This window comes from Anser anser (assembly GCF_964211835.1).
Source record: "Anser anser genome assembly, chromosome: 3".
In the NCBI taxonomy this organism is placed as follows: Eukaryota; Metazoa; Chordata; class Aves; order Anseriformes; family Anatidae; genus Anser; species Anser anser.
Genome location: NC_139722.1, coordinates 100,950,261 through 100,977,856, shown reverse-complemented (window position 1 = coordinate 100,977,856; position 27,596 = coordinate 100,950,261). Strand labels below are relative to the sequence as shown.

Below are 27,596 nucleotides of genomic sequence, written 5' to 3'. Positions count from 1 at the left end.
TTTTTCTGCAGTGTGTTGCTTTATAACTGGTGAGACATTCATATTGTCAGAACTTACAGGAACTGTATCTGCAGATCCCACATTGTATACAAACTAAGTCACTATACTGCTATACTGGCACTTTTTTTTTTTTTTCCACAATTCCACATTTCTGTTCTTATTTGGGTATTAAAAATTTGGATTATTTTCTACCACAGGCATGCTCAAGCCATACCCTTTTCTGTGAATTCCAAAGAGCACTGGACAACTTCTTAAGCTTACTTAAGCTTTTCTGCTTTTTCATGTTTTCAAGTTTGTTTTTCCTTGGCCTCAAGTTGTGCATGGGGAGGTTTAGGTTGGAAATGAGGAGACATTTCTTCTCAGAAAAAGCAGTCAGGCATTGGAACGGGTTGCCCAGGGAGGTGGTAGACTCACTGTCCCTGGAGGTGTTCAAGGAAAGGTTGGACGTGGTGCTTAGGGACATGGCTTAGTGGGTGACATTGGTAGTAGGGGGATGATTGGACCAGATGATCTTGGAGGGCTTTTCCAGCCTTAATGGTTCTATGATTCTTGTTGACTGCTCCCAACACTACAGAAGGAGCATGGATACTACACGTTGTATATTTAGAGAGGAAGGTCATATATTTGTCTGAAAAAAAATAGGATGTCTTTCTTCATTTTTGAGTTATGCTCTTTGCAATATGTGTTTTTGTTTGTTTGTTTTGTTTTGTTCTTTCCTGGCGAGTCAGAGAAAATCAGTTAATTCATTACTGACTCATGTATTGAACTTTGACTTGCAAATGTTCACATCTTTACCTCATCCCTTTCCCAAATCACTTTCTGACTCTCATGAGGGCCCCTAATTAGAGTTTGGAAACAGTACAAATGCATGCAGAGAGGTGCTGATGGACCTACGCTATTATTTTGTTAATTAACAAAAATAATAAAAAAAAATACTGAGTTCCTAGGTATGAGTCATGTGCTGAAGCTCCTGCACAGAAAAGGATTTATGGTAACAAGAGTTTTCTGGAACCGTTGGTGCTGGTTCATCACTTTCCAAGAGCTTCACCAAACTGTTCAGCAAAGCTCTCGAGCTAGCTCTGCAGCTCCACAGGGAACAACATCAAAGAAAAGCATTAGACTGGTACCAAAACTGAGAAAAAGCAATCTCTGAAGGTCCCTCATATTTTTACATCTCTCCCAACTCCTCTGAGGTATATGGGAATTTTTGTCAGATCACTTCTGTGGCCCAGAAACCACTCCTATTCTTTATGGGAAAAAAAAAAATATATATATATATATGTATACATATATATATATCCTAATTTCTTAGCCCTGTCGGGACTCATTCTTCATGAACATCAGTCTCCTGGTGCAAATGAGAGGAAGGAAAGGATTTTGCAAAATATTCATTGAAATTCAAATGCTCTGGGAAGCAGGACAACGTTACTTACTCTCATACTCAGATGTGAAGTCTCTGACTCTGGGAAGATTTGTACCGAGTTTAGAAGAGACTTCAAAACAAGTCTGGTTCCTTTCATTAAGGATCTGTGAGACTGGCACTCCAGAGTGAGGTAGATTTATATTTCTTTTGAGATAGTATACACTGCAGCACAAAGATGCATAAAGTAGTTTTGAGAAACACATCTGAGGCATTGGAAAAAGTACAGGTATCCTACGACTGGTTGTTCCCCAGCATACTCAGAGCTAGCTCACGAATTTCTGTACAGTTCTGAGCTGTGTGATATAGACAGGACCTTGTATAATTACAAGGAACATGGGTGGCCTCCAAGTACAGAATTGATTAGAACAGAATTGTTGATGTGTTACCTGCTTTACACTGCAGTCACTGATATGATATCTGTAACTCACGTGAGCTGCCTCATGCATTTCAGTGTGGGACAGATTATTACTGAGGATTAACATTCTTCTTAAAACTGGACCATGTTGTGTGCCACTACCAGGTCTTCCCCCTGCAGCTTGATATGATAAGAACAGAAAATGCTTTCTCTGTTCTAACCCCATTTATTCTCTCTCTCCTTGCTGGAGGCTGATGGTGCCATGCTGGGCAAGGACACCTCCCATTCTCTTCTGAGACTAAGCTATTAGCTGCACAAAGTCTCTGGCTGACTAGAAAAACCTGTCACATCCAAGCAGATAATGATCTAGTCACCAGCTTGGTTATTTTCTGACTCAGAGTTGAAAAGTTTTACGTTGAGTGTCTCTTCCACATATGAAAGGCAAAAGAAGAGTTCTCCATTCCTGTCTTTTTGTATGATGTGATTTATACTTCTCTATCTCTTGGCTGAAATACAGTAATGCATTATAGACTTATAGACTTATTATCAGATTATAGACTTACAATCAGTTCATGAAGATTTTGCAGATTGAGAAACTCCAGCTAATACAGGCTTCTTCAGGACAAACCCAGAGCAATATATTTTGACATAACTATATTGCATCTGTGGTCCTCTCCCACACAGGCTGCCAAAGGTGTGATCCCTAACTAAGAGTAACTACTTTAATTGGGCTTATCCTAGTATTGTTGATATTTAAACTTTAAGCAAAAACAACCCACAAAAAACCACTACACTTGAAATCTTAGAAAAGAATGTTAGGATTGCTGTGCCATTTTTTTTTCTTTTTTTTCCTTTTTTTTTTTTTTCCCCTGGATGTTGGCTCTGCTGCATGCACAGATCAAAGTTTCATGCTCTGTCTCACTAACCATGGCTTTACTGCAGATTTGTATATGCAGAATGCCAGCTTGTGCCTCAGCTGTTCTTCAGATGCTGCTGATAGTGATAAACAGAGAGGTAATTGGAGCTCTGTCTGGACTGGAAAGACTTCATAGGCTGGTTGTATCTCCAGCATCCCTCAGCCCACATTTTCAATCCAGAAAAGCATTCAGGTCTATGTGATGGGAGACAATGATAGTCATTTGAAAGGAGGTTTGGCAACAAATTTGCTGACAAATCCTTCTGGATAATGCCTCTGGAGAGAAATATGCTATAAAAGGCATGACTTGTTAAATCAGTCTGAGCAAAGAAAGTTCAGACCCATCATTTATTGGAACCCATTACAAGAGTTAATCTAAAGATTTGGACATACTCCCAAGACAAATATGCTACCAAGAGTAAGACACATTCAATAATGTATTCACGAGGAAATGAGGACTGTAACTGCCATACTTGAAGAGCTCTTTATATAGTTTAACACCCTTCTCCTAGTAGTGTCCGTTCTGATGCTACATGATTCAGAGATGAATTGTGCCAAGCAAATGGTTAAGTGTCTTTCTCATCATGTAGCAGACTCGACCAGATGGTTAGTGCTTATTATTGCAGACACCCTAGTTTTGAGCCCTAGAGCATTAGGGAGCATTAGGAAGCATTAGGAATTAAGTCTCCTGTAAAGCTTGGACCTCTTTATTATAGACTTTGGGGACATTTATGGCTTTCTTTTTCCTCTGCAGTCATAGCAGAGGCCCACCTTTTTCAGAACACGATTTCTCTTTGATTTTAACATTGAATTAGACTGAAAATCTTTCCACATAGCTCTGCTCTGCTGGAATTCTTATGATAGAAACAATGTCTAATACTGTCTGCGCTTAGCTGGCACTTAATTATGATGTACATATTTAGCTTTCTCAATTCTTTCTTTGCAAATCAGTTCCTGCAGCCATATAATAATTTCTGCCACTCCTTTTCTGACTTCTTTCCAACTTCTAATTTTTCCACTGGAAACTGAGGTAGTGAAAGGATTTTTCTGTCTTGGCTACCACACACATTACTGGGGAAAAAAAAAAATCAAACAAAACAAAACAAAAAACAACCAACCAAACAAACAAAAAACAAATGACAAGTACAAAGACATAGGTCAATGACTACAATGACTATGCAGGGTAGCAACAACAAATGAAATATTTATTTACAAAAATACAAGGTGCAGAAATTAAATAGCATTTTAAAGATTTTAAAACCTGCAAAATACTCAAGAATACTCTACATGCAACATTTTTCCTCCCTAGGTATTTTTTTCTGAGGAACAATTCAGTGATAACTGAGACTTAGAAAGCAACAAAGTCATCTTAAAATCAAATCACCAATCTGAGATCATTAATATACAGGTATTTCATTGCCTTGTATCTCATTTAAAATATGTACCTCACCGCCTTGTTTTAATACAAATTTATTAATACAGGCTCTCTAAAGTGTCAGTGAAGGTAGACAGGAGTGCAGTGTTTCACCCATATGATCATGCCTAATGATTCTGACCTAAGATGACAAGGTTTTTGGATAAATCTTCTTAGATATATTATTAGCTATAGTTATATCTATAGATGTATCTTTTAATGTCTAGGATATTTGTACTGCACCTTTAGGGCTCCAAGGAATCCTGGAGCTTGTGCCTACCAGCATATCTAATTCTTATAGTAACAGCAATTCTTGATTACAAACTTCCATTTGTTTAGTTTGGAGTGCTTTTAAGTAAGTTATCTAAGAAGATTTGCTTTTTTATCCACCTAACAGTCCATCCTTCAAATCCATATCTTTCCAATTTAGAGAGAAGAATGTGGTGAAGGACCATATCAAAAGCTTTGCTCAAGTCCAGGTAGAGGATATCCATTGCCCTTCCTTTGTCCACTGATGCCGTCACTCCATCATAAAAGGCCACCAGATTGGTTAGGCAAGATCTGCCTTTGGTGAAGCCGTGCTGGCTGTCTCAGATCACCTCTTTATCTCGTATGTGCCTTGACATGTCTTCCAGGAGGACCTGCTCCATGATCTTCCTAGGCACAGAGCTGAGGTTCACCGGCCTGTAGTTCCCCGGGTCTTCCTTTCTCCCTTTCTTAAAAACGGGAGTAATGTTTCCCTTTTTCCAGTCACCAGGGACTTTACCCAACAGCCATGATTTTTCAGATATGATGGAGGGCGGCTTGGCAACCACATCAGCCATCTCTCTCAGCACCCTGGGATGTAAACCATCTAGTCACATGGACTTATACACATCCAATTTCATTAGGCGGTCCTGGACTTGTTCCACTGTCACAGTGGGACAGAATCCACTCCTTTCACCCTCTCCTCGAGGTTCAGGGTCCTGACAGACATAGGAAACTTGACCACCATTGAAGACTGAGGCAAAGCACTTATTGAGTACCTCAGCTTTTCCATGTCTGAGGAAGCCAGTTCTCCCATCTCGTTTATCAGAGGGGGAACACTCTCCTTGGCCTGTCTCCTCCTGCCTATATATCTGTAGAACCCCTTGTTATTCTTCAAATCCATTGGCAAGTTCAGCTCCATCTGTGCCTTGGCTTTCCTGCTCCCATCTCTACATGAAGAGTGCAATGCTTTCCTGATGCAAGAAATGCCATGTTGTAGCAAGAAAGAGAGCAGCTAACGCTGGCTTGTGGCACCTCACCAGGGAAAGAAATGTAATTTGCCATAGCTTTGTTTAAATTTAACAATCTCCACCTGGATTTCAAGAGTTGCCCAGATGTTCTGGTCCATCAAGAAGGCCAGTGCTGGGCAGACAACGGCGCTGGCAAAGCACATTTCTGGAAAGAGGAACCTCAAACCCCAAAATAAGACATTTGTTCTGTGTGGTTGTGAAGCAGCACAGACGAGCTCCGGAACGTTTGGAGGCGGAACGGCACGGAAAGGAACGGCACGGCACGGAACGGAAGGAGCAGGGAGCACAGCGGGGGAAGATGGCGGCGGCCGTGGCGGGCACATGCGGCCTGGAGGCGGACAGCGGTACTGGGGGGAGGGCGGCGGGACCGGGGCTCTCTCCCCGCAGCCTGTTTGTTCCCGGGGGCAGCCGGGTGCCGTAGGCTGCTGGGGGTGTGGGGTGCGTGGTTTTGTAGGGGGCAGAGCTCGAGGAGCTCCGGGGGGCGATGGGCTGTGGCTGTCTGTACAGGAGGGGGGTTGCCGTCTGCTCCCTGCTCGGGGGAAACCTGCACGAAACGCCGACTGTGGTCATCCACCTGGAGAGCGCTGAATATGAACAGAGCACAAACACGCTCACGTTTCATTCTTTATATTGATTCTTGCCTTGTCGTGTGTTGTTGGGATACACCTAACTACTTGTGACCACTTCTTAGTTACACGATGTAACTGGAATTCCCTTTCCGTGTTCTGTGAGGAGTCAAGGCTGTGTCCATGGGGTCAGCTCCCAGTGGTTCTGTTTGGTCTGAGGGTCACAACTGAACCCAAGGGAAGCCTGGAGCAGGAGCTTCTTTCAGAGCTCCTTTCTGAAGACTGGTATATTCAGTTGTATGTGTCCATGCCCAGATAGATCACTGAGCGAGTGTAGGTGAGGAAAATACAGAGATTCTGTGCACGTAGGTATGTATACAGCACCCCCCAGTTAGGGCTTTTTGTACTGAAACTTTGTGGGACTTGAATCCTTGTAATTCACAATAGAGCTCCAAGAACTACTTCTGATGGAGTTAATCTAGTTTAGATTACTTTGCTGTTGACAGACAGATCCTTTGATGTATTCAAAAACTGTCAATCCTGGCTGGTTGTTAAAGCCTTTGTTTATCTTTCTGTAATTGTTCAAAGTGTCAATTGTCTTGCAAAATATTTTGATATCTGGCGTATTCTCCTAGTTAATTAACAAAGGATGTCATTTATATAAGAAAATCAGTACATGGTCTTGCAATTTTGCTTTTTTTAAACCTATTCTATTTTTTTACGGTTAACAGTGGAAGTTGGCTCTAAGCAGTGCGTGGAATTCAGGTTTGGACCTCTGGTAGCTGTTAGTTTTGGTACGTGTAAGAGGTGTAAGTAGGAATTAAATCCTTGTTGCAATCCTAGATAGCAATATTCTAGCATGGACAAGGCCTAGGGCTGAAAACTTGACGAGTTGTTTTACATGTAGGAAGCAGGATGTGATTGTGCACCTACTTCATGTGCAACAATGTGGCTTTGTTTTTTAATTTGGAAATCGGGATATAGATACACATCGGTAGCTTTAAGTAGTTTCTGAGTGTGATGGACAAATTTGTTGCTTCAAAGTTTAAATTTTGTAGTAAGGAGTGCTGAAAAAAATATTCATCCTGTGTGGGGTGAGAGAAAACACTAAAAAGCGTTCACCTTGATTGTAGTGAAAAATCACATTCACGTAGGTAACAAACAAGAGTTCAGTAAGTATTTCTCTTCCACGGCTGTGGTATAGACATAAAACCTTGCTGCTTTCTGTGATGACCAAATGCCTTTCTAGCCTCTGAAGGTGGGCTCTGTTTCAAACTGGTCAACAGCACTGTGTTGCTGCTACCTTGTTTTATTGCTATTTCAAGAAGACACACGGTGAATGCAAATTAATGAGTTAGTCTGACCACAGGGTATATGTTTATGTTTAAATAAGTAATGAATTAAAAATAAATATGATCAAAAGCTGTCTCTGTATAGTGTTATGGAAAATGGATCTTGTCAGCACCTCCTTAATTCTTTCTCTCAGTGTTTTGGCTTGTCAAGGTAACTGACGGGGTGTAGTAATGCTTACAAAGTTAAAGCCCTTGTTCCAGTGGAACATAACGTTATGATTTCAAAATATTCTTTCTGAAGTAGTGAGATAGAGGCAGATAGGTGAAAGGCAGCCAGCGGTGTGTTCGGAGGTGAGGAGCAGTCAGTCGGCTGGTCTCTCAGAACCAGTGGGGAGTTGTCCCCTTGCAGGTGGGACTGGGGGGGGGAATGTCAGAAACCAGCCTAGTACGATCTATCCCAGCCTTGTACTGTCTATCCATCACTTGATGGACTTTGCAGCCTTGAAAGCTGTGTATAACATAATTCATTTGAATCTTCTGAGTGGCACAAGTGTTAGTGGAATGGGAGCTAATAGTTGCAGGACACTCACCTCTGCTGCTTGATTACCTGATAAGACGGGTGGACCTAAGTGACCAAGCATTTTGGTACACCCCAGACTTGCAGCCACTTTCATTCTAGTTAACCGTCCTCACTGTTGAGGACTTTATTTTTCTTGCTTGACCCACCAAACAGGCTAGTGAGGGAAATAGTAGATTCTTCATATTTGTTTGTGTAGCTCTTCTTTCCTTGCTGTGTTTTATGCTGTATCTGGATTCCAGACTTCAGTATTTTAACTCCAGTTACTTTGTTTTGTTTTGATGGGGATATGAGGTAAACAAATTTGAATTTAAAGGTATTTTGTTTGTGTATGAAGAAATTGAACAGAAACAGAAAATGGAACAGAGAAGCTCAGTGCCTCTGGTTACTTTTTGAGCTACCTGACAAATGTCTTGGTTCTCTGTTTTGCAAAACAGTCTCCCCTCTGTGTTTGTGCCTAGGCAATCATGTTTTTGATGGTGCTACTTTCTTGAGCAAACTTTGCTTTCATGTGAGAAATACCCACCTTCAATTTAATCTGGCTACATGCATTTAAACACTAGATGTCGCTGTTGCAGTTTTTATACAAGTATGTACATCCATGTATATACATACATACGTGTGTATATACACATATAACTTATATTTTCCTAACTGAAAAATACCCTTTTCCCCCCCAAATTTACCAGACCTAGTCATCAAAATATTTTTTTCATCTAATAATAAATTTCCAGGGATATCTTTTGCCTCTTAGCTAACCTGTTTAAGTAAAATTACTTCAAAACATCACTGAGAGGAGCAAGCAGTAGGTACTTGCTTATACATTCATTATGATGGTGCAGGCCTGCTAGAGCAGCATCTTAAGCAAGGAGTACCTGGCCCTGAAATTTAATAACATTTGCATATGGAACAAATTGAGCCTGTGATGGGCCTTTACTAGAAACAGAAATGTTGATGCCTTTTTCTTTTTCATTTTTCTACCCCTAGGTTCTGAGTTAAGCTCAGGACTTCCAGATGACAGCTACTCGTCGGGAGGTGAAGCCTTGGATGGAGATGATGAGGATGAAGTGGCAGCCCTCGACAATGTGGCTGAAGAGGCAACAAACTCCAAACCTGGCCCGGGTGCAGGCTGGGCAGATGCCATGGCAAAAGTGCTCAACAAAAAGATACCACAAAATAAGTCCATCATCTTGGCCAAGAGTAAAAAACTGGAGAAGGAGAGAGAAAAGGAAAAACAAGAGAGGCTGGAGAAGAGGAGGAAGGTGAGAAAAAGACTCAGCATTTCATTGTACAATCAGTCAGGTGGGGATGCGGCAAGATCCTCTAAGCAGGGATTTGGGACAGCACTATGAGCCTGTTCTCAGTTTTGGAATCTCTACTCCACTGTGACCTCAAGTAGCTTCAATTTCTTGATCTTCTAGGCAGTCCTGCTCTAGGGTTTCTTACGTTACTGTTTTTTTCTGGGCCATTGGACAGGCTGATCTTTGGCGGCAGAGTTTTTGGTGTCAGTCAGCTTGAGGTGTTTTTGTTGTTGACAGGATGAAAGAACCATCCTTAAGCTCAGATTTCTATTTACTGTTATTGATCTGGGATATAACTCCTTTTGTTGGCATTAGGAATGCAAGTAGTTCTAGCTCTGTCATAGAAGGTGAGAATGACAAAGGACAGAAAACTGTGGTCATCCAAATTCTGCTGTGACTTCCAAAATCAAGGCCTCATGGTTGAGATTGCAGCAATCCATGACGTGCGTGTGGATTGGTTTGCTCTCCTTGATTTTTCATGGTAGGAATTTTCTGTGATGACATCTGTGCCCTGAATTATTCACAATCCTGAAACTGTTATAAAGAAAGCAAAACTGTTGGCAATTAGTGTTTTTGTTTGTTTGGTTTGGTTTTTTTTGTGAATGTTATTTTTGTTTGTTTGCCTTTTTTGGTGGAACTTTAATTCCAGGATGAAATGGATTCACCTTCAAGCTGAAAAATATAGTAATAGTTTTGATGTCTCATCTTTCTAGTTCTGTGCTATTGGGAAATCCCGGTGTCCACCTGATAGTCTGGTACATTCTGTGGTTACGCCACAGCCTGCCTTTTTAAAAGAGCTTTGGTAAAGGTATCTCCTCAGTTCTAACTGTCCTAAATACCTGTTCTCATACAATAAATATGTGGCAGTACTGTAAAGCAGAGGTGGGCTGCAGGTCTCTAAACTGACCTGTTCCCCCTTAGAAAAATTTCAGGGCAGTTTGCCTTTTATTAATTTCTTGCTGGTGGAAGGTAGATCAGGGCACTTCTTTTGATCAAAGGCCAAAACATGGTCATAAACTGATGAATTCATAATAGTCTGCCTGGGATCATAAAGATAAGGACTTTGAAATTCCATGAAAAACTTCTTGCATAAAACAGACTTAATGCAGCATCACCAGGACTAAGAACTGTTAGATTGTTGAAGGGGCTTAAAAATGTTACCTTACTCCTGGTGCAGGAGCTGCGGAAATAATAGCATTCTGCTATTGGTGGTGTGTGGCCCCTGATAATTTAAAAGTTGATCAGTTTGGGATTTGGAAACAGTGAGCCTCAAAAAAAAGACAAAAATCAGTGTTGTATACAGCAGTTCTTCTCCAGTGGGCGCTTGGTACTCTTTGGTGTTTGAGTTCTGCTCATTGTAGTTTTTGCTATGCACCGCTGTCAGTCACAAAAGCTGCACTGTGATTAACTCAGCAGAGGAAGTCAAATTCCCAAGGCCCAAAATGCAACATGCTTGTCTTGACATGCCCAGAAATTTATTATTTATAAGTTTCTCTCTGATCAGCTTGTGAAGTATTGGAGTTGAAAACTGTCTTTGAATCATTTCCTTGTCTGTAGCAGTCAGTGTGAAGGCATCAGTGCAAGAGACTTGCCTCAGACCTGGTGTCCAGCGCTGTATTGGAGTTCCCCTTACCCTCAGCCAAACTGAGCTTTGTCAATTTATCATCTTTTATCTCCTCTTGCTGCATATTGTATCAGAGTATGCTGCATTCTCAGATGCTCAATGCCACTTACTTCATGTAAAAATATTTATAATGCAGCTCGATAAAAAGCGGGAGTGGGAAATGATGTGCCGAGTGAAGCCAGATGTTGTCAAAGACAGAGACAGAGAGAGAAATCTTCAGAGAATTGCCACAAGGTAAGAGCATTTTGAAAGCTTTCCTGAAATACACATATATCTTAAAGGGAGGAAAAAGAGAAGAAAAAGCCTGTGCAGATAATCTGTTTCCAATCAGATTGAACTCTTAAGAAATGACTAGCAGGAGCCAAGTGATTTATGTACAGGTCTGCATTGTACAGTATCAAGTTCAGCAAAAGATTTCAGAAGGTTTGCAAAAGCATACAAATTTAGACAAGAATGTAATGTTTGCTTAACAGAAGTGCTTTACTAGACCCCTTCATTTTGTTTAAATTAGCAAAATGCTTTAAAAATGCAGAACAGTTATTTCTGCTATTCTGTTTCTTCTTTCTCCACAGAGGATTCACCAGATACGTGGCTGCTAGGTTCGGTTGCCTGTTTTGCATTATTGTAGTTCACTGCCACAGAACTAGTCGAGCTCCTTGTTGATACTCTCTGTATGTGTTTTTCTCCTTACCGGTCTCATTCCTCTGCCTTGTACTGCAGCCTCAGCTGCTCTTAAGATCTTGTCAGAGGAATTTAATAGCTGGTTGTAGGATGAAACTGAAGATGAAGGATGAAGAACTGTAGGATGAATCTGAAGATGAAACATGCTTTTATATTGATCTCAGCGCAATGCGCCATGCTTGTTTTGGGGTCTGAATGGTTATTTGTAGATTTTTGTTACTGGCTCCTAGCAGTAAGTGTGAAGGAAGGTAGAAAATTGAAAGCCTCTTGTATTGTAGTAAATGTTACATCTTAATTGAATTGAGGTTCTAAGTACTCATTTTTAGTAACTAGAAGCCATCTGGCATCTGTGCTGATTGGTTGTTTTGATAGAAGGTTCTTATCTGCAAAGGCAACTTGAGTTAAAAAGCTGTTTCTGTTTTGTTGTTCACCTCCTTTCCCTTGCCTTCCATCTTAGAGGTGTTGTACAGTTATTCAATGCTGTCAGGATTCACCAAAAGAACGTTGATGAGAAAGTGAAGAAAGTTGGGAGCTCTGAGAGGCGACGTGCTAAACTGCTGTCATCTGTTTCAAAGAAAGATTTCATCGATGTTTTAAGAGGCATGGAAGGTGTTAAAGGAAAGCAGAATCCTGGGAAGGGCACAAAAAGTAAACAGGTAGGCTTCACCTGGGTAGAATACTGCTTACAAGATAGCTTCTCAGTGTAATTTTTGTCTGCTAATGTGCCTGCACTTCAGAACAGCTGTCATCCAAGTGCCTGCTTTTTCTTTTTTTTTTTGAAGACTATTTAGAAAGGAAACTTTTGGGCAGCAAGGTACAAAACCCTGCAAGCTTTCCTGATACGGCATCAAGCCTTGTGTACAAACTACTTATTTTAGCTGTGTTTATAATAATAATAATAGACTTTATCTTGGGTTTTGCGCATCATGAAACAAACTGTAAGATTGTAATGGGTCGAGACCTTTGAAGTTTGGGAAATAATAGTTATGAGTTCTTTAAAATTGTTAAAGGTATGGTGTCTATTCATCCTACATGGTGTATTGGACAGTACTCTTTGTGGGTACACACAGTTTCAGGCATTTCAGACTCAGTTGTGCGGGATGATTATGCTCCGCAACTTTGCGGCTTTGCTGTACAAGTGAATACTGTGACAGGAAGAAAGTGAGACATTAAATCTTATATGTAAGCTTTTCTCTTTCAAGTTGTGTGTTGGGGCTGTTGGGGCTTTATTGCTGATACAGTGTTTTGGAAAGAAGTGTTTTAGCACATCTTACATTTTTCCAAACATAGCCGAGAAGGATACAGTTTATTTGGACTTGTCCAACTCTTTATCAGTCCTTTTGATTCACTGAGTAGCTCAGGGTTAAAAACAGGTTGCTCAGACATACTCTCTTGTATTTCAGAAGCTGCATGTTTTTGACACGCATTTGCATTCAGGTTTGAACTTTGTGCTTGGTAATGGGTGGAATACTTCTGTTGGCCCAGACTTACACCAGTTAACTAAGTGCTTTTTGGTGCCAGAAAGAAATACTTTAATCAGTTGGGAGACAACAGTTTTTCATATGTTTTTTGTTTGTGTGCACTTGGGGAGCATGATGAAACGCTGCCTGGCATGAAGAGTTCATAGAATTTTCATGCAAGTGTAATACTAAAGGTTTTTTTTTTTAATTCCTTGGATAATGAGAACAATTTAGCTTGGTGCTGACGCTTTATTTCTCCTTAAATAATTCCAGCTTGCTTGTTTGGGTGGGGATGTGTGCATGTGTGTTTTTTTTTTTTTTAGGGAGCGGGGGGGGGGGCGGGGGAGTGTTGTTTTTTTATTCCCTGGAACAGCAGAATGTCAGAGTAATAGCAGTGCCTACTACTATTGCTGATATTAAGGACTGGTCAGGATTATCATTAACAGTCATGGGAATTATATATCAGCTGCAAAAACATGGCAGACTGACAATGAATCAACAGCTGAGCAAAAACGGATTTTTTTGTGTGTCAGATTGTAGAAGGGCAATTTTTGAATTACTAGGGCAGAAAACATTGCAGATGCTTTTTTACCATAGAAGTGTCTTATTTTGGCAGTATCAGTAATAGCATTTTTCCATTAAAGTGTTCTGGAGAAATAATGCTTTAGATGCTGGCTGGCTAGTGTCATTTTTGAGCATGGATAGGTGCTGCTTTCATATTGCTTGTGAACAAAATCTTCAGATTTGGGAGTTTTTCATCATGAACTTAAGGCCATGCTTCTGGGTTGGTTTATTTGTTTAGTTGTTATTGTTGGTGGTGGTTTTTTAATATTCATGTCTACATGGATAGACTGTCTCCACGTTTCCTGCAGTGTTGTGTTCCTTCAGTGACTCTCCATTCAGCAGTGTACCAAGCTCTTTAAGAACAGTTTGAAAAAGAGTTTTGTTTTTTTAATCTGCCTTCTCTTGTGAATATATCTTACCTGTTCATTATACTCCCATATTCTTAGTTGTTGAAGCCAAATTCTGATCTTTAGTCTCTCCTTCTGAGAATTGTACAGACATTCTGCCACTGCACAACACTGCTGGCTTCCATAGTTGTATCTTTGCTTCTTGGTCTTTTGAGGGTATTTCAGAGAGCAGTAGGCAGGAATGAGACTTTGAGACAGTGAATTCCTTAGAGCGCAAGCCTGGTAGATTTTTATGCCATCTGAAAGCTCTTGTTTGTTTGGTCTGGTGGTGGAGGTTGTTTGTTTTCTGTTTTGTAGTAGCCTGCTTTGTTTGTAGCAATTGAGAGTATGGTGTGTATTTCATTTTTGAAAAAGAGAGGGGAATATATTTATTTCGACATAAACAATGGAAGGGATGCCAATCCCAAACTCCAGGCTTTATGCCATCAATTAAAAAAACAGTCCAGAACAATAAAAACACTACCCCACCCACATAAAACAAGCAGTTAGCAAGAAAAATAGCAGAATAAAGCTTTCCCAGTGAAAGCAAAGCTTTCTTTACCCGCACCTGGTACTATGAAAGGAGATTTGACTATATTTGTGAGAATGGGCAAATACTTAGTCTTCCTACTCTACAGTGGTTTTTGAGTGATAGATTTGCTGTCGTGGTTTTGAGAGTTTGGCTCCTTCGAAATGTTAGGGATTGCCGAAGATATCCCTTACAAAGCTCTGTTGTGGTTGATTATTTACTCAAGTATAGGTATGCATGAGAAAAAGAAATTAAAAGTTCTATAAAGGCCCATCTGTAGTGGTCGGATTTTGCTGTGGCACAAATTCTTTTAAAAGTATGTTCTTTTTCCATCAGTTTCGTGCCTTCATGGGAAGAACAGGTAACCTGTAAGTCTGCCAGAGCTTAGTGTTGTTGTTTATAGTCTCAAACGTTTAGCCATTAGCTTAAACACTACTTGGTGTACCCACCCAATGCAGCTGTGAAAGACTGTCAGGCTGTGAAAAAATTTCTCGTGCCATTTGAGACTGTAGCCCCTTTTCACGTTTTGTGTGCCCAGATGGGAGTAATTACTCTTCTGAGCTGGAGCCAAAAACTTTGCCTTTCATATCACTAACTGTTTATCAAGGTATTTCTTAATCCTTGCTGAGCCAGCTGACTTGTGTAATGTTTTTCCCTGTTTTTTTTTCCAAGGTACTGTACAAGATGCTTGCCTCTGGGTAAGGTCATGTAATATCCCTCCCCCTACCTTATCTGAAAGCTTTGTGTTGTGGGATAAGAATGAATAATGGGGGGGAAAAAAAAGCCTCACTGTTTTTTTTTTGCTTGGGTGTGGGTTTTTTTGGAAGCATTTATCGGCAGATACAAGGGCTTTCCATTCTCGCTCAATGCAATCTTTACAGAGCATGTTTTCATTTCAGTATTTATTGCTTAGATCTTGGCTCTTTCCCACCTTTAAGAAACCTGAAGAAATGTTAATAATCTACATTTTACTTGTTTGTTGATTGTTTTTTTTTTTTAATAGTACTACATATCAGCTGTCTTTCTGGACGTAGAGGCTGAAGTCATCTTTATGTTTGTAGAGCAAATATAGAAGTAGACAGTGATGTCAAAAGATTCTTTATGCTATTCCTAGAGAGTTAAGTTCCTTTCAGAGGTATGCCCATGTCACAGTGTCTAACATAGGTGATATTTTTGTCAAGTACACTTCATTCTTCTAAAGCCTCCAGGTATTTTAATTTCTCTTCCATAGGCTGCAAGTTGTTAATCTGACCTGGCCTGGGATTTAGGGCAACTGTTGGTCTGCAAGGGAACGATAGTAGATTGTAGCCTGAACTGAATCCTTACTGGGAAAACATGTCCTATTCTTAGCACCTTTTTCTGGAAAAGATTTCATAAATAGGGAGTTTGTTATTTTTTCCAAGTTAAATTTTTAATTGTGCTAAGTTTCAAGTATATATTTCAGCATGTAGTTGTTGAGAGGCCAGTTTCAATGCTTGTGTCTATTATTTGCAGATTATCTTAATACATGTAACCTACTCTGGTTTTCGTGCAACCAGGTGCTCCAATTAAAGTCTAAGACTCCACTGAATTAGAATAGACTTCAGGTCTATTTCTAGCTTTAGGCGTCCGTAGCAATTTTCTGGGTGCAGTTAAGATCATTGGCTTAGGGAAGTACCTTTGCTTCCAAGGTTGAATGAAGTTTCTGATCCCTTAAATCTATACAGGAATGCTCGCAGGTACAGCGAATTAGAATTCTGAAATCTTAATTGTAAGAAAGCAAAGAACTTCAGAATTAGCATTTCCAGAGCAGTCTCAGCCCTTCTCCCTTGCAGCATGTCAGTCACAGCAAGGTTATTCATTCTATGATTTCAGCAGAAGCAAGAGAAGCTCTCTTAACTTTTTGTTTGTCATTTGTGCTCCTATTTCCAAAATGTGTTGATGAAAGCACCCCCATCTTCGAGGAATTTGGTAAGGTGCATCAGCACCTCTTTTAAACTTAAAAAGAAAATTTTAAGTGATAATGACATTCCAGAGTAGGAGAGGTTTATTATTGTGACTGTTGTATTCTGTCTTCACAGAACTAATTGAAGGAGTAACGATGCATGCCTGTGTTCCAGCAGATTTGGGGGGGCAGCCAAGTATTAATTTAGTTCACATGCAGCCAAAGTAAAGTTGTTCTCCTACTTTTAATGTCTTCCCATTACATTCACAGTAACTTGAATTTGTATTTAGTTATAAATCGTGCATTTGCATCTGTCTTTCACGTGTGTGTACTTTCTTGAAAGCCACCTATGTTTGGAGTTTGTTTTTATTACCAATATTTGCTGATGAACTACCTACACTCTTTATTCTATTTTACATCTTTATGGATAAATATAGCACAGCCTGCCACCACTGTGCTATATTCTAATTACCTTATCTTCTCTAAGATAAAGGATTATTCTGCAGTGTTAGAAGTTGTTTGACGTTTTTACTTTCAATCTGTTTACAGGAAGATGTATTGACTTACCGTTTTTGGGTCATCAGCAGGGTTGGTTGTTGAAAATTTACAAGTTCAGTTTTCTGTCTAACGGCATACATCTATTTCTGTTAACATGGGAATGTAGGTCTTTGCCAGTATTTTTATAAGTATTTAATAGATGTCAGGAATCTAATGCTGTGAGTTCACTTTCAGGTAAGAGAGTTAAAATTGATATGATGGCTTTATGTCACTAGGTTCACCCTTTTTCCTGTGTTTTTGCCTTCAGGTTTCCCTTTCTACTCTCCTTTTGTATCTCCTAGGGCCTGTTTTCTTTTCCTGTTGTACTTGACTAGAAGTCAGGAAGGAAAAAAGGCTGTGATTTGCACAGTCTGCTTTCACCAACCTCTTCTTTTCTTTTTTCTTTTTTTTTTTAATCCTCTTTGTTTTATGTTCCCAGGAGGTTCTTTCCCTCTGCACTTCAGGGCCAAGCACACAGTTCTATACTCTGGTTCCTAATGCTAAAGCAGCCCTGGCAACTGCTTGCACAGGAGGACCGGTTCTCTCTTTCTTATTGTGATTCACATGTGGTCTTCAAAGATGCAGATAGCATGTGGTCAGTGAGGACGGTTATTTCAGGAGAATTTGGCTACTAAAAGTCTGTCATATCAACCGAGGTGATGACCTCAGGTTTGGGAAGGCTGGTCCCCCAGGTGTTTAAAACTTGGCCACACCTTGGAAGGTGTGCATGGAGATAGCAAAAGACATTCCCAGCTCCAAAATAGTCATTAAATGATTTGTAAGTTCAAGAAAATGCATAACAAGGTATTAGCGAATGCATGTAGGAAATCCTTCTCCCTTAGAGTAGACAAAATGTTTTAAGTTCATCTTGCCTTGGAAAGAGTTGAGGTGATTTAGTTGAAACGTTGCAAAAACCTTCGGCCTGAGGCAGGTGACTGCAATGGAAAACTTCAGCCTAATGCGGTTTAAGTGAATTTAAACAGGGACTAACAATTGAAATGTGATGCAATATTCAAACGGCTCCATCTGTAATATTTGAGAGTAACTTGCCTTGCTATTTGGTTATTAATGCACAGGGGACTATGGTGTTGTTCTGTTTTCCCAGACAATGTTGCCAAGCTGGTTTTCAGTAAAACTGTGTCTAAAATAACCACAAACTTGTGGTGTACATCATCTTCTGATCTTTCTGTAAGTATACAAAGCACAGACATCCAAAATGTCAAATCCTATTATAGAATTGCTTTACTGAAGTGTAAAACTATGATTTGCAGAATTATTTTAAAAGGAGAGTTGTCTTCAGTGTAATCTGTGACTTCTTTGACTGAAGTTGTAAAAGTGCATTGTGTCAGAGCCAGGGGAAATCTTTTCATTATTTATTTATTTATTAATTTATGCATTTTTTTCCCTGCAACAATGGCAGAAAACTTTTTTAAAATGCTTCAGGTCATTATTCTTTTGGGGACCTATCACTTCTTCCAAATTACAATTCTTTCAGCTTTTTATTCGGAAAATGCTGTAACTGTCAAACAGCTGCTCCCTGGTTGCTAAAGAGTACTTCCTAACCACTGCCTGCACCCCTACCAAATTTATAGTTTTTGACTTCAAAACCAACCTCAGCAGATCTCACGAAGTTGTGACTGTGGACACAGCCCTGATTTAATGAAAAAACAACTTTAAAAAATATATCCAGTTTTATCTGGTAAATCGAGTTGGAAGCCTTATAAAAGCAGCTGTCCACTTTTGGCTTTGTTCATAACTCTTATAGGTAGGGTAATGTAATTAGAGAAAATAAATCTGACTGTTCCACAGAGTTTATAGAAAAAGTTCTCTGAAAGTAACAAATACTGGGTGGGACTTGTCTCTCTGAACCAGCTTTTTTCCCCTCATCTAAGCACTTTCTATTGCATATTATCTTGAAAAATTGATTGCTTTACTTTGAAGTTTTATTAAGGTATAAAATGTTCCTATTTCCTAAGTGTTGAACTAGCAGATGTGAGATGTGTATTATAAATGACCACTGTGCACACCTACTCTTCTGTTTATCTTGGTAGAGTTCAGGAGTGATGGGTCAAACTGCTTACAGCTTCCAATAGTTAGAGGGTTGCTCAATTCAGTCTGTGTATATTTATTTATTTATTTATTTTCTTTTGGATAATCTGGCGAGTTTTTAATGACTGTTTCTGAAATTCACTGGAAACTTGGGAAAGATATATATAATATTTTTTTAACCTGCTATTACAAATAATACTAAAGCTGTCTTCTTGGAAAGATCTGACCTTTTTTGACTTTGTTGCCAAACCCTGGATGATGTTCTTCTCTTTGTGGCCTCTTTCATTACTTCTCAATATGCAGTCATTGTGAAAGCATATGCAGAAATGTAGAAGGAAGGATTGGAAATGAGGAGAAAGGATAGCCAGATGGCTAAGATAAGGGATTGGGATCACAGGCAGTTTATTTATTCACTCTCAGGTTTTAACTTCTAAAAAGCAGCCTGGGAGTGTCAGGGTGTATGGTCTGTTAATGAATTTGCTGCTTGCTTATGACGGTGTGTGGGAAACTGCAGCAAAGTAAACTCAAAGAAACTTGGATTTGCAGGCATATAGTTTATATTGCAAATGCCATTTAAGTAAAAGTAGGGGCAATGAGCACAGGGGCGTTTAGCCAGACAAGCTGCTTAGTGGTCATAAAAACTCCAGTATTTCATATTTAGTAATAAAAATATGCACAAGCTAGATGTATTTTTTTCTCCTCTTCCTTCCTCCTAGGTTTTGGATAGCTATACTTGTTTCAGGACTCAAATGTAACTGGAAATCCTGAGTCAGAAAAAGGAGGCTTTTTATTAGCTCTGCTTCCTAATCAGCTGTACTTTGAGATGATTTCTTAAGTGCTGGAGGTAAAGGACTTGGTTATTACTATGGTCTTCGTTGTTTGAGATAACCTTTTGGGGCTTGCTTTGCTATGCCTCTTGCTGAAACATAATGGAAAACAGTGGATGATTTCAGCATCATTTATAGGAAATAATTGGTATCACGTTCAGATTATTAAAAAATCTGCAGGCTGCTAATTTATTCTTTAAAAAAAAAAAAAAGAAAGCATCAAAAGTACTCCAGACAACTGCTGGCCTTCATGCTTCCTTACTGTGCTAGCAGGCAAACTTTTTTATTAAAAGCATGCAGAAGGTCTTAGATACCCATCTGGGACAGTGCCTAAGTATCTTTCATAAATGAGTAATGTGAAAAAATCTGTTGTGACTTGAAAATACTTGTCTGAAGTAGGTTGTTGTAAGACATTATTACTGGACTTCTGAGGGATAGTGGATAGAAGGCCTTAGTCTTAAACTGATATTTTTTTCCAGGTGCTTCTACGGTAGTTACATATTTTCTAGGTACAATGTAAAGGTTAAGAAACTGTGCACCTTGCAAGAAGGATATTTTGGATCTGGGGAATGTTTAGGGTGAGAGCTGATCCTTAAACTCTGTCATGTCTTCAATTACTGCACCAAATACATATTAAAAAATGTAGCACCAGCTTCTTCTATCCCTTGTTGTGTGGGATTTTTTTCTGGGCTGAAATACTAATTATCTGGAAAAGTTCTTTCTTCCTTTGTTTGAATCACATCCAAACAGAAAAACTCTTGGTTCATTATTTTCCTTTTTAGGAATATCAATAGAAGTTGGTAAGGAGGAGTCCATCTAAGTTTGCTCTTGGTAATTAGCCAATGTTTTTTGGTACACAGTGAACATTATTTTGCTGGCTGTGGTTCCTGGAAGCTCAGGCTTAGCTAGCACAGAGACCTACCTAGTCTTACTGATGAGCAGCATGATCTTTTGTGAGACAGAATGAAGATTCTCAATGAAGCAATGCAGCTACCTTAAATCTTATATGTCAAACCGTAGATGTCTTATGAACAAAATGCTTTATGATTCCAGTACGTCACTTATCAGACAAGAATTTATATAGCTGATTATGGTATTGAAAGTATAACATAACATGAGGCTTTAAATGCAACAGTCTTGATCGTATGCTGTTTTCAACCATACAACTCATTGGATCTTTGTCAGGAATTTATGGATCTAGGTGCTGTGCAGTCTTTGCTTTACGGATCCTATTGTTCAAGTAGATGAAATGTGAAAGCTCTATGGAGACTGACAGATAGAGAAAAGGTAGGAATAACAGGTGAATGCTGCGATAGTAGTGACCAGTATGCTAGGCAGTAATTTCACTGGCGGTGGTATAAAAGCTGGTAAGTGGGCATTGCAGGTATGAAGGTAAAAGCAAATAGCTGAGGATAATGAAGTAGTTTTTGTTACAGGAGGACAAAAAACAAACATGACACTTTAAAATATACGAGGAGAATAGTAGTATGGTCGGGCATAATCTTGCAGCAGCAAGTGGTACAATTCCTTGTGCGGCGAAGGGATTTCTGAGATGACTGCCATGAGAACAGGAGCCCAGCAAGTGCTGAAGAGCTCCAGAGCTTCCTGTATGCAGAAGAGCTCTGTGTTACACTTGAATTCTTTAAATATTTTTGCTTTTTCTGACAGAAATACTGATTCATGAGGTTTCTGATGAGCTGAGGTTGAAGAAATCTGTTCTTTCAAACTCCTGTGATTCTTTTTTTCAATTACGCATTTAATAATGATGGTAATGATTTTTCCTCTTTATTTAAGTCCAGATAAATGCTTGTTTTTAGATTTCTGTAATACATTTCTGACTGCTCTAAGGTTGAAGCATGTTTAAGCCTCTGCATGCCAACCCAAAGCGTTCCTTCTCATTCACACATCCTCCCCCATTGCAGTAAACCCTAGAGGACGATGTGAGAATGGGGAGATTCCTCATGCAGGTCATTAAGCTGTGGGTGGTCTTCTGGCTGTGCTCAAAATGAAAATCAGTATTTGTTGTGCTTCCATTGCCTTGTAGTAATAATTCCAGTGCTTTACTTACAGAGAAGTTTGAACAGAAACAACGAGATTCAAAACATACTGGAAAAAAAAATCACTCTTGTATTTGTTTACTAGCAATGCAAATACAAATCCTAGTGTGGTTTGAATAAATGTCCCATACCATGCTTGGTATCTACGGTATAGTGTCACTTCAAATATACAAAGGCAATTTAGTTCAGTCACTCTAATTTCACATTAAGAGAGAGTATAAATGGTTGTTGAATGACACTCGCCTTAAGGAATAAATGTTTGTGTAGCATTACTCTGCAGCAGAATAGACTTCTGTTGTGCGTATTGCATGCTCTGCAAGCTCAAAAATGCTTTCCAAAGTCAAAGCGAATTTTGTGAGACTTCAGCTTATAAGTTTGGGCCAGTAACAGGTACAGCATGTAGTCCCAGTTTCCAGATCTGTGGGTTTTTTGGTCTGTTTGGGATCAGACGCATGTAGGAACTTTTCCTATAGTGAAGATCTCACTGTGTCTGAAATAAGTTGATCAACAGTTCTGCTTTAAACATAAGGTGTGTTGTTTTTTTTTGTTTTGTTTCATTTGTCTGTTAAAAATCATTAAATTTGGGGGTTTGCTTATATTGCTCTCTCAGATTCTTAGGCTACAGTTTTATTTACTCGTAGCTGAGAGGAAACTTACTGTTCTTAGCCTATGAGGTTGGATATTCCTGAAAATAAATTTAGGAGTAATGATTTTGTTGGTGTTCTTTGTCTTCCCACTCCAAGGTTTGTCTCTTCTTGTGTGTGTTGTTTTTTTTTTGCGTGTATGTTTTTGTTGTTTTGTTTGTTTTGTTGCTTTTCTTTTTTTAAATGGAGACACCTCTGGTACATGCTGTGTTTTTGAGTTAGGCTTCAGTTAACTTGCGTGGGGATGAGGAACAGCATAGCAGCAGTCATTTGGAGAAAGATGCAGGTTGGCAGGGAGAATAATTGTCAGACTTAACGTGAGAATGCGTTTTGGCAGTTACACTTCTAACTTCTTGGTTGTGACAAAAGCCTCCCTGTATTTCGAGTTCTTGGATGTCTGTGTTGAGCAAAATAGAGGAACCTGGGGAGGCAGCTCAAATTAATTAGGCATGTTAGAATTGTTTTCTCAGAGCTTAAAATTGTTGCTTTAAAGATATTTATGTTAGAAATTCCTTCCCTGACAGGTACAAATAAACATTTATTGTATGTGATTGTAAAGAGAGATGCCCCTGCAAGCTCTGGCATTTCATCTTGTTCACGGAGCAAAGGCGTGGGAGCCCAATGCGCTGATTGTAATTCTTACATTTGAAAAATGTTAACTTGTTAATATTCTGCAGCTGTTGTCTTCTGGACAATAGGGGAATCCAGACCATAAGGGAATCTCTACAGTCATGCAGATACTTTTGCTGTCATGCAGGTGCAGAAACTGAGGTATGTTCAAGATCCACAAGCTAGTAGAAAGCAGAGTGAAGTCTAATCTGTGCATTCTGTTTTCAGGACATATACTTTAACACTGTCACCAATAAGCATTACAGGACTTTTATCAGCCTATGAGTAAGGCTCTGAAAAGCTCTGGAAAACTTTCCTGCTCCAGTTTGAGACTAGTGTTATCCCAGTAAGACAACAGCTAAAAATGAGAATGTCCTGTGACTTAGACTGAACTTAATTCTCTCGTGCTTTCAAACGAAGTAGGCTCTGGGCTAAGGCACTCGTTTACAGACTGAAGCAGCTGGTGTGCAGTGGTAAGTCCCCTTCTGCTGCTTGCACTGCAAGACCACAGAAAAATTGCTCCAAAAGCATCCAGGAGTCAATTCCAGCCCAGATTCTGCAAGTGATGTCTGCTTGTTCTAGATGACGGAAATAAGCTTTGTTTGTTGATTGGTTTTACTAGGACTTAGCTAAGAATTTCTGCTCGTCTTGTCCTGGTGCAGATTTTAGAGAATGTCTTCAAACCAGAATTAGTTTGGGAAGTATCTCCCCATTACAGAGGTACTTGCGTCAGACTTGAGCTAATGCTCTGATAGCTTAGGTGACACGTCAAACCACCAGTTTGTGGTATTTGTATGATCTCTTCAACTGGGCTATCCAGCTTTCCCAGCAAATGGGCCAGCTGCACTATGGTAACTACAGCTTTGGGTTTTGGTCTGTCATATTGCAGTGATAACACCACGTACCGGTGACTCCTGAGACATTTTGCTGGTCGCTGCCTCTCAGACCTTTCTAAAACAGGTTACCACACCTTCAGGCAAAGAACAAACCTATACAAAAGTGTGTATAAAAGGCGGGGGGAGGGATAACAAAAAACAATTGTTCGCTCCTTGCCTTACCACTTCGTGTAGCATTACACGCTTATGTTTATATAGCCTGTTTTGTTTGCATGTGGGGATGTTCAAAGGGAACTTCAGTGATGTCGTGGAATGTGGGAGAGGTGGATGAACAGCTGACTGGGAGTTCAAAGGCAGTTGTATAGAATGAAGACTGGTTTATTTTTCCAAGTGCCAAGAATCACTTTTGCTTTATTTAGATTAAACTAGATTATGGCATTGAAAGCCCAAGTACATTAACATTCTTATATAAAACAATGGGGGAGGCAATATTACAGCTGAACTAATTGTTAATTATACAGATAGTCTTGCTGCATATTTTCTTAAGACTCCGGGAATTTTTTTGTGATAGAATAGATTGGGGTAGCTGTGATGGGAAAAACAGAGCAGTAAATGACTTAGGAATGAAGATACCAAATGCAGTGTTTTCTTCACTTGGGAGCATGCTTAAAACTGATAAAATATTTGCTTTCAAGTATTTAATCTTCATCTTTCAGGCATGGACATGCTACCTCTGTCTGTCGTCTTAGCACTTGTATAAATCTCTATTCAAACCTTTGTGTCTCCTTACATAGTGGGTAATTCTGTGGAGGATCAGCATCCCTTTTTTGTTGAGGTCCTGCTTTTGTCCTGTTGTTCGCTTGCTGAATAGTGGATTGTGATGAATTTGAGAATGAGGCTTGTCAAAGCCTGAGCAGCCTTACGCCATCATTGCTGACAATAACGTTTGTTATGCGCGTGTGGAAAAAGAAATGGCATCTCTGTTGGTTTTATTATTATTGGAAAAAGTGGATTTTGTAAGGAAAATGGGATTTTTCTATTTGGGTAATTCAAGTTTTACTCTGTGGCACGTTCAAGCAGTGATTATTTCTAAAAGTTCTGGGATTTATTTTTTTTAAAAAGTGCTTTTTGTAGTCATTCTGACCTTTCCCTACTCTGGGACCTTTCTCTACTCTGTAAAGACGGACATATAGAACAACTGGAATCTGGTTTTAAGAAAAAAAAAAAAAGCTTTCAACTCCTTGTGTCCAACAACAGAATAGCAGAGTTGGCACTGACATGCGTTATTACCACAAGAATATCTTAAGGTCTGCATATGGACCTACCCAGTCTGTAACACTCTTAATTCCAGTTAATTGATCACCCTGCCTGAGATGATTTCAGGCTTTACTAGATACTCCATTTATGTGAATTTCTGCAAGAGTGAAAGAAGATAGAAGTCACTCCCCTGGGGGAAAAGGGGATTGTTGTTTTCTCCACTGCTGCTAGAGGTGGGAGAGTTACCCTTAGGAGTAGGCATTATGAGAGCAGCTGTGAAGACAAAAAATAAAATAGGGGGGAAAAAAAAGGTGCATGCATCCTGATGAATAGCTGTAGTACTGTAGTGTTTCTCTTTTTTTTTTTTTTCCCCCCCCAACTGGTCCCTGGGAGATTCCTTTTGGGGAGGAAGGTGTTAAGATTTGTAATGCTATTTTTGTGAAGGTAACCTTTCAAAAACTGCTGAACAAGTCGCATTTATAAACATTTCTATTTTGGTTACCCATTACAAATATATGTCTTGTTTGGCAGACTTTTTACACTCAAAGAGCCTCTCTTGGTGTGATGTGTTAGATTAACATTGATCTGCATTCTCTATTCCTAATTTCTCTTGCTGTTAAATTGTTTATGCTGCTCTCTCTCAGAAGTGGTGTGAGCATTAGCTTAAGGATGCAGTGGTTCTACACAGTGTGTATGCCTAGGAGTTTAGAGATGCACTGCAAAGAAGAGGCATGAACAAATGTCTGCAGCGATCATACGTTTACTATGGGTTTTGCATCTAGTAGGCAAAACCACATCCACAGAGGATGCTGTAACATGTAATCCTAATCTGCTATACAGCATCAGGAGGTGGCAGTTACTTACACTAGTGTGAACCAGTTGAGGCCTACCTATGCTTTTAAGCAGGGGAGTGGGAAGAACAGTGAGTTACATGTTTTAAAGACCCTTCAAAAGTAAGTTGTTTTCAGTTCCCCTGATTCCTCTTTGGTACAATAATTTTTTGATTGCATGTTGGACACTGAGCTGTATTGTTCCTCAGAAGTGTTTTGCTGCAGAGGCTCAAACTATTGAAATCCTTCTTCAGCACATTTAACAGTTTTTAGTATCAGTAGGAATGTCAGACTTGCTTCATATTGTTCTTTAAAACTTTTGCCACAGGATGGAGCTGTTGCACTGTCCAAGTATGAGCTGTCACTTAGAAGAACTGCAACCTAGCAATGTTTTCAGTGCTAACCTAAAACTAAGGCTCCTGTCACTTAACTGTTCACCAGTCCGTGTATTGTGGCCTCAGTTTATCCACTTTGAAGAAGTAGGAAACTTGGAATAAGGTGTTGTTGGCTTGCTGACTGTAGATCAACTTTCAGTTTCTTAGAGGCAGCTTTGCACCATATGACAAGCCCAGGTAGTGAGGTAATAATCCACATAAAGGAGATTTGGTTCATGTATCACTGAATATGTTCAATATTAAATTTGTTTTTTTTAAGCCTTTATTAAATCCATATTTGTGTTTTAGAAATGTGCCAAGAAGTGTTCTAATGAAGCAGCACCTGGGGGTTAATAAATGATATCATGAATCCATTTTGATTGCCAAGAAAGATTTTAATAAAGGAAACTATGCCCAGGGTTGACTGTTTCGTCCACAATGAATAATTGATTTGTTTCCTTATTTCTTTTATTGGTTGGTTAAAACAAGTTTCCTTACCAGTATCAGGTCGTGTATGATTGTCTTTCATATTTGTATACCATTTGCATGAAGAGCTGGCCTTTGGGATGTCTTTCAGTGCAAATGGTGCGTGAGGTGTTATTTTGGTTGGCTGAAGGACTTCCATCTTTTCCTGCTCCTCTTTCACATTCATCTCATCTTCTCTTCCTTACCCTCCCCTCAAACATACAGGGTGAAGTGAAGTCTGAAGAGGGACCAGAATGGAATATACTGCGTGATGACTTCATGATGGGAGCATCTATGAAAGACTGGGACAAGGAAAGTGATGGAGAAGGCAATACTGAGCAAGGAGGTGGTCTGAAACAAGAAGATGACAGTGACTGAATGAAACTGAAAATTATTCAAGATAATTTTTTATCTTTTTTCTTTATTTGGATAAAAAGTCAACATTCTGTGAATGTACAATGGTTGGAGGATGTTTCTTTTCTTAAAAAGAAACTTACACAACTTTGGAGTGTATTTTCTCCTCCATGTCAAACTCTTATTTAATACAGCTACATTTGCTATACTGAAATCCTGAAATATTTTCCAAAACATGTATAATTTTCAACATATTTCCAAAATATTTTGTACAGTCAAAATAGTGGCACCTGCCCAATGAAAGACAGATTTTGCCAAGGTCATTAAAAGTTTATACATTAGTCATGGCAGTTGATGTATTAGTGTGCCTGCATTTGCAGATCAGTGTTGCACTTTGAAAAGTTGTTAGCAATTCGCAGTAGAAATGGCTTACAATAAACACAGAAATGCCTTCACCTTGTAAAGTTA

At 39.4% G+C, this 27,596-nt stretch overlaps 1 protein-coding gene across 1 annotated transcript; it reads left to right on the top strand.

Moving 5' to 3' along the window:
* Window positions 1-4,390: 4,390 nt before the first annotated feature.
* RRP15 (ribosomal RNA processing 15 homolog) lies at window positions 4,391-27,596 on the top strand. The gene is made up of 5 exons (XM_083828865.1): window positions 4,391-5,729; window positions 8,808-9,082; window positions 10,882-10,979; window positions 11,884-12,082; window positions 27,000-27,596. The coding sequence occupies exons 1-5, from the start codon at window positions 5,684-5,686 to the stop codon at window positions 27,150-27,152; spliced, it is 771 nt and encodes a 256-aa protein (XP_083684991.1). The 5' UTR covers window positions 4,391-5,683; the 3' UTR covers window positions 27,153-27,596.

What these genes read in the sequence shown, in the direction of transcription:
- RRP15 (XM_083828865.1), top strand. Translation starts at nt 5,684, where the DNA reads ATGGCGGCGGCCGTGGCGGGCACATGCGGCCTGGAGGCGGACAGCG. An exon ending in GGCTGGAGAAGAGGAGGAAG is followed by an intron (nt 9,083 to 10,881) that starts GTGAGAAAAAGA and finishes TTTATAATGCAG; the next exon opens with CTCGATAAAAAGCGGGAGTG. An exon ending in AGGGCACAAAAAGTAAACAG is followed by an intron (nt 12,083 to 26,999) that starts GTAGGCTTCACC and finishes TCAAACATACAG; the next exon opens with GGTGAAGTGAAGTCTGAAGA.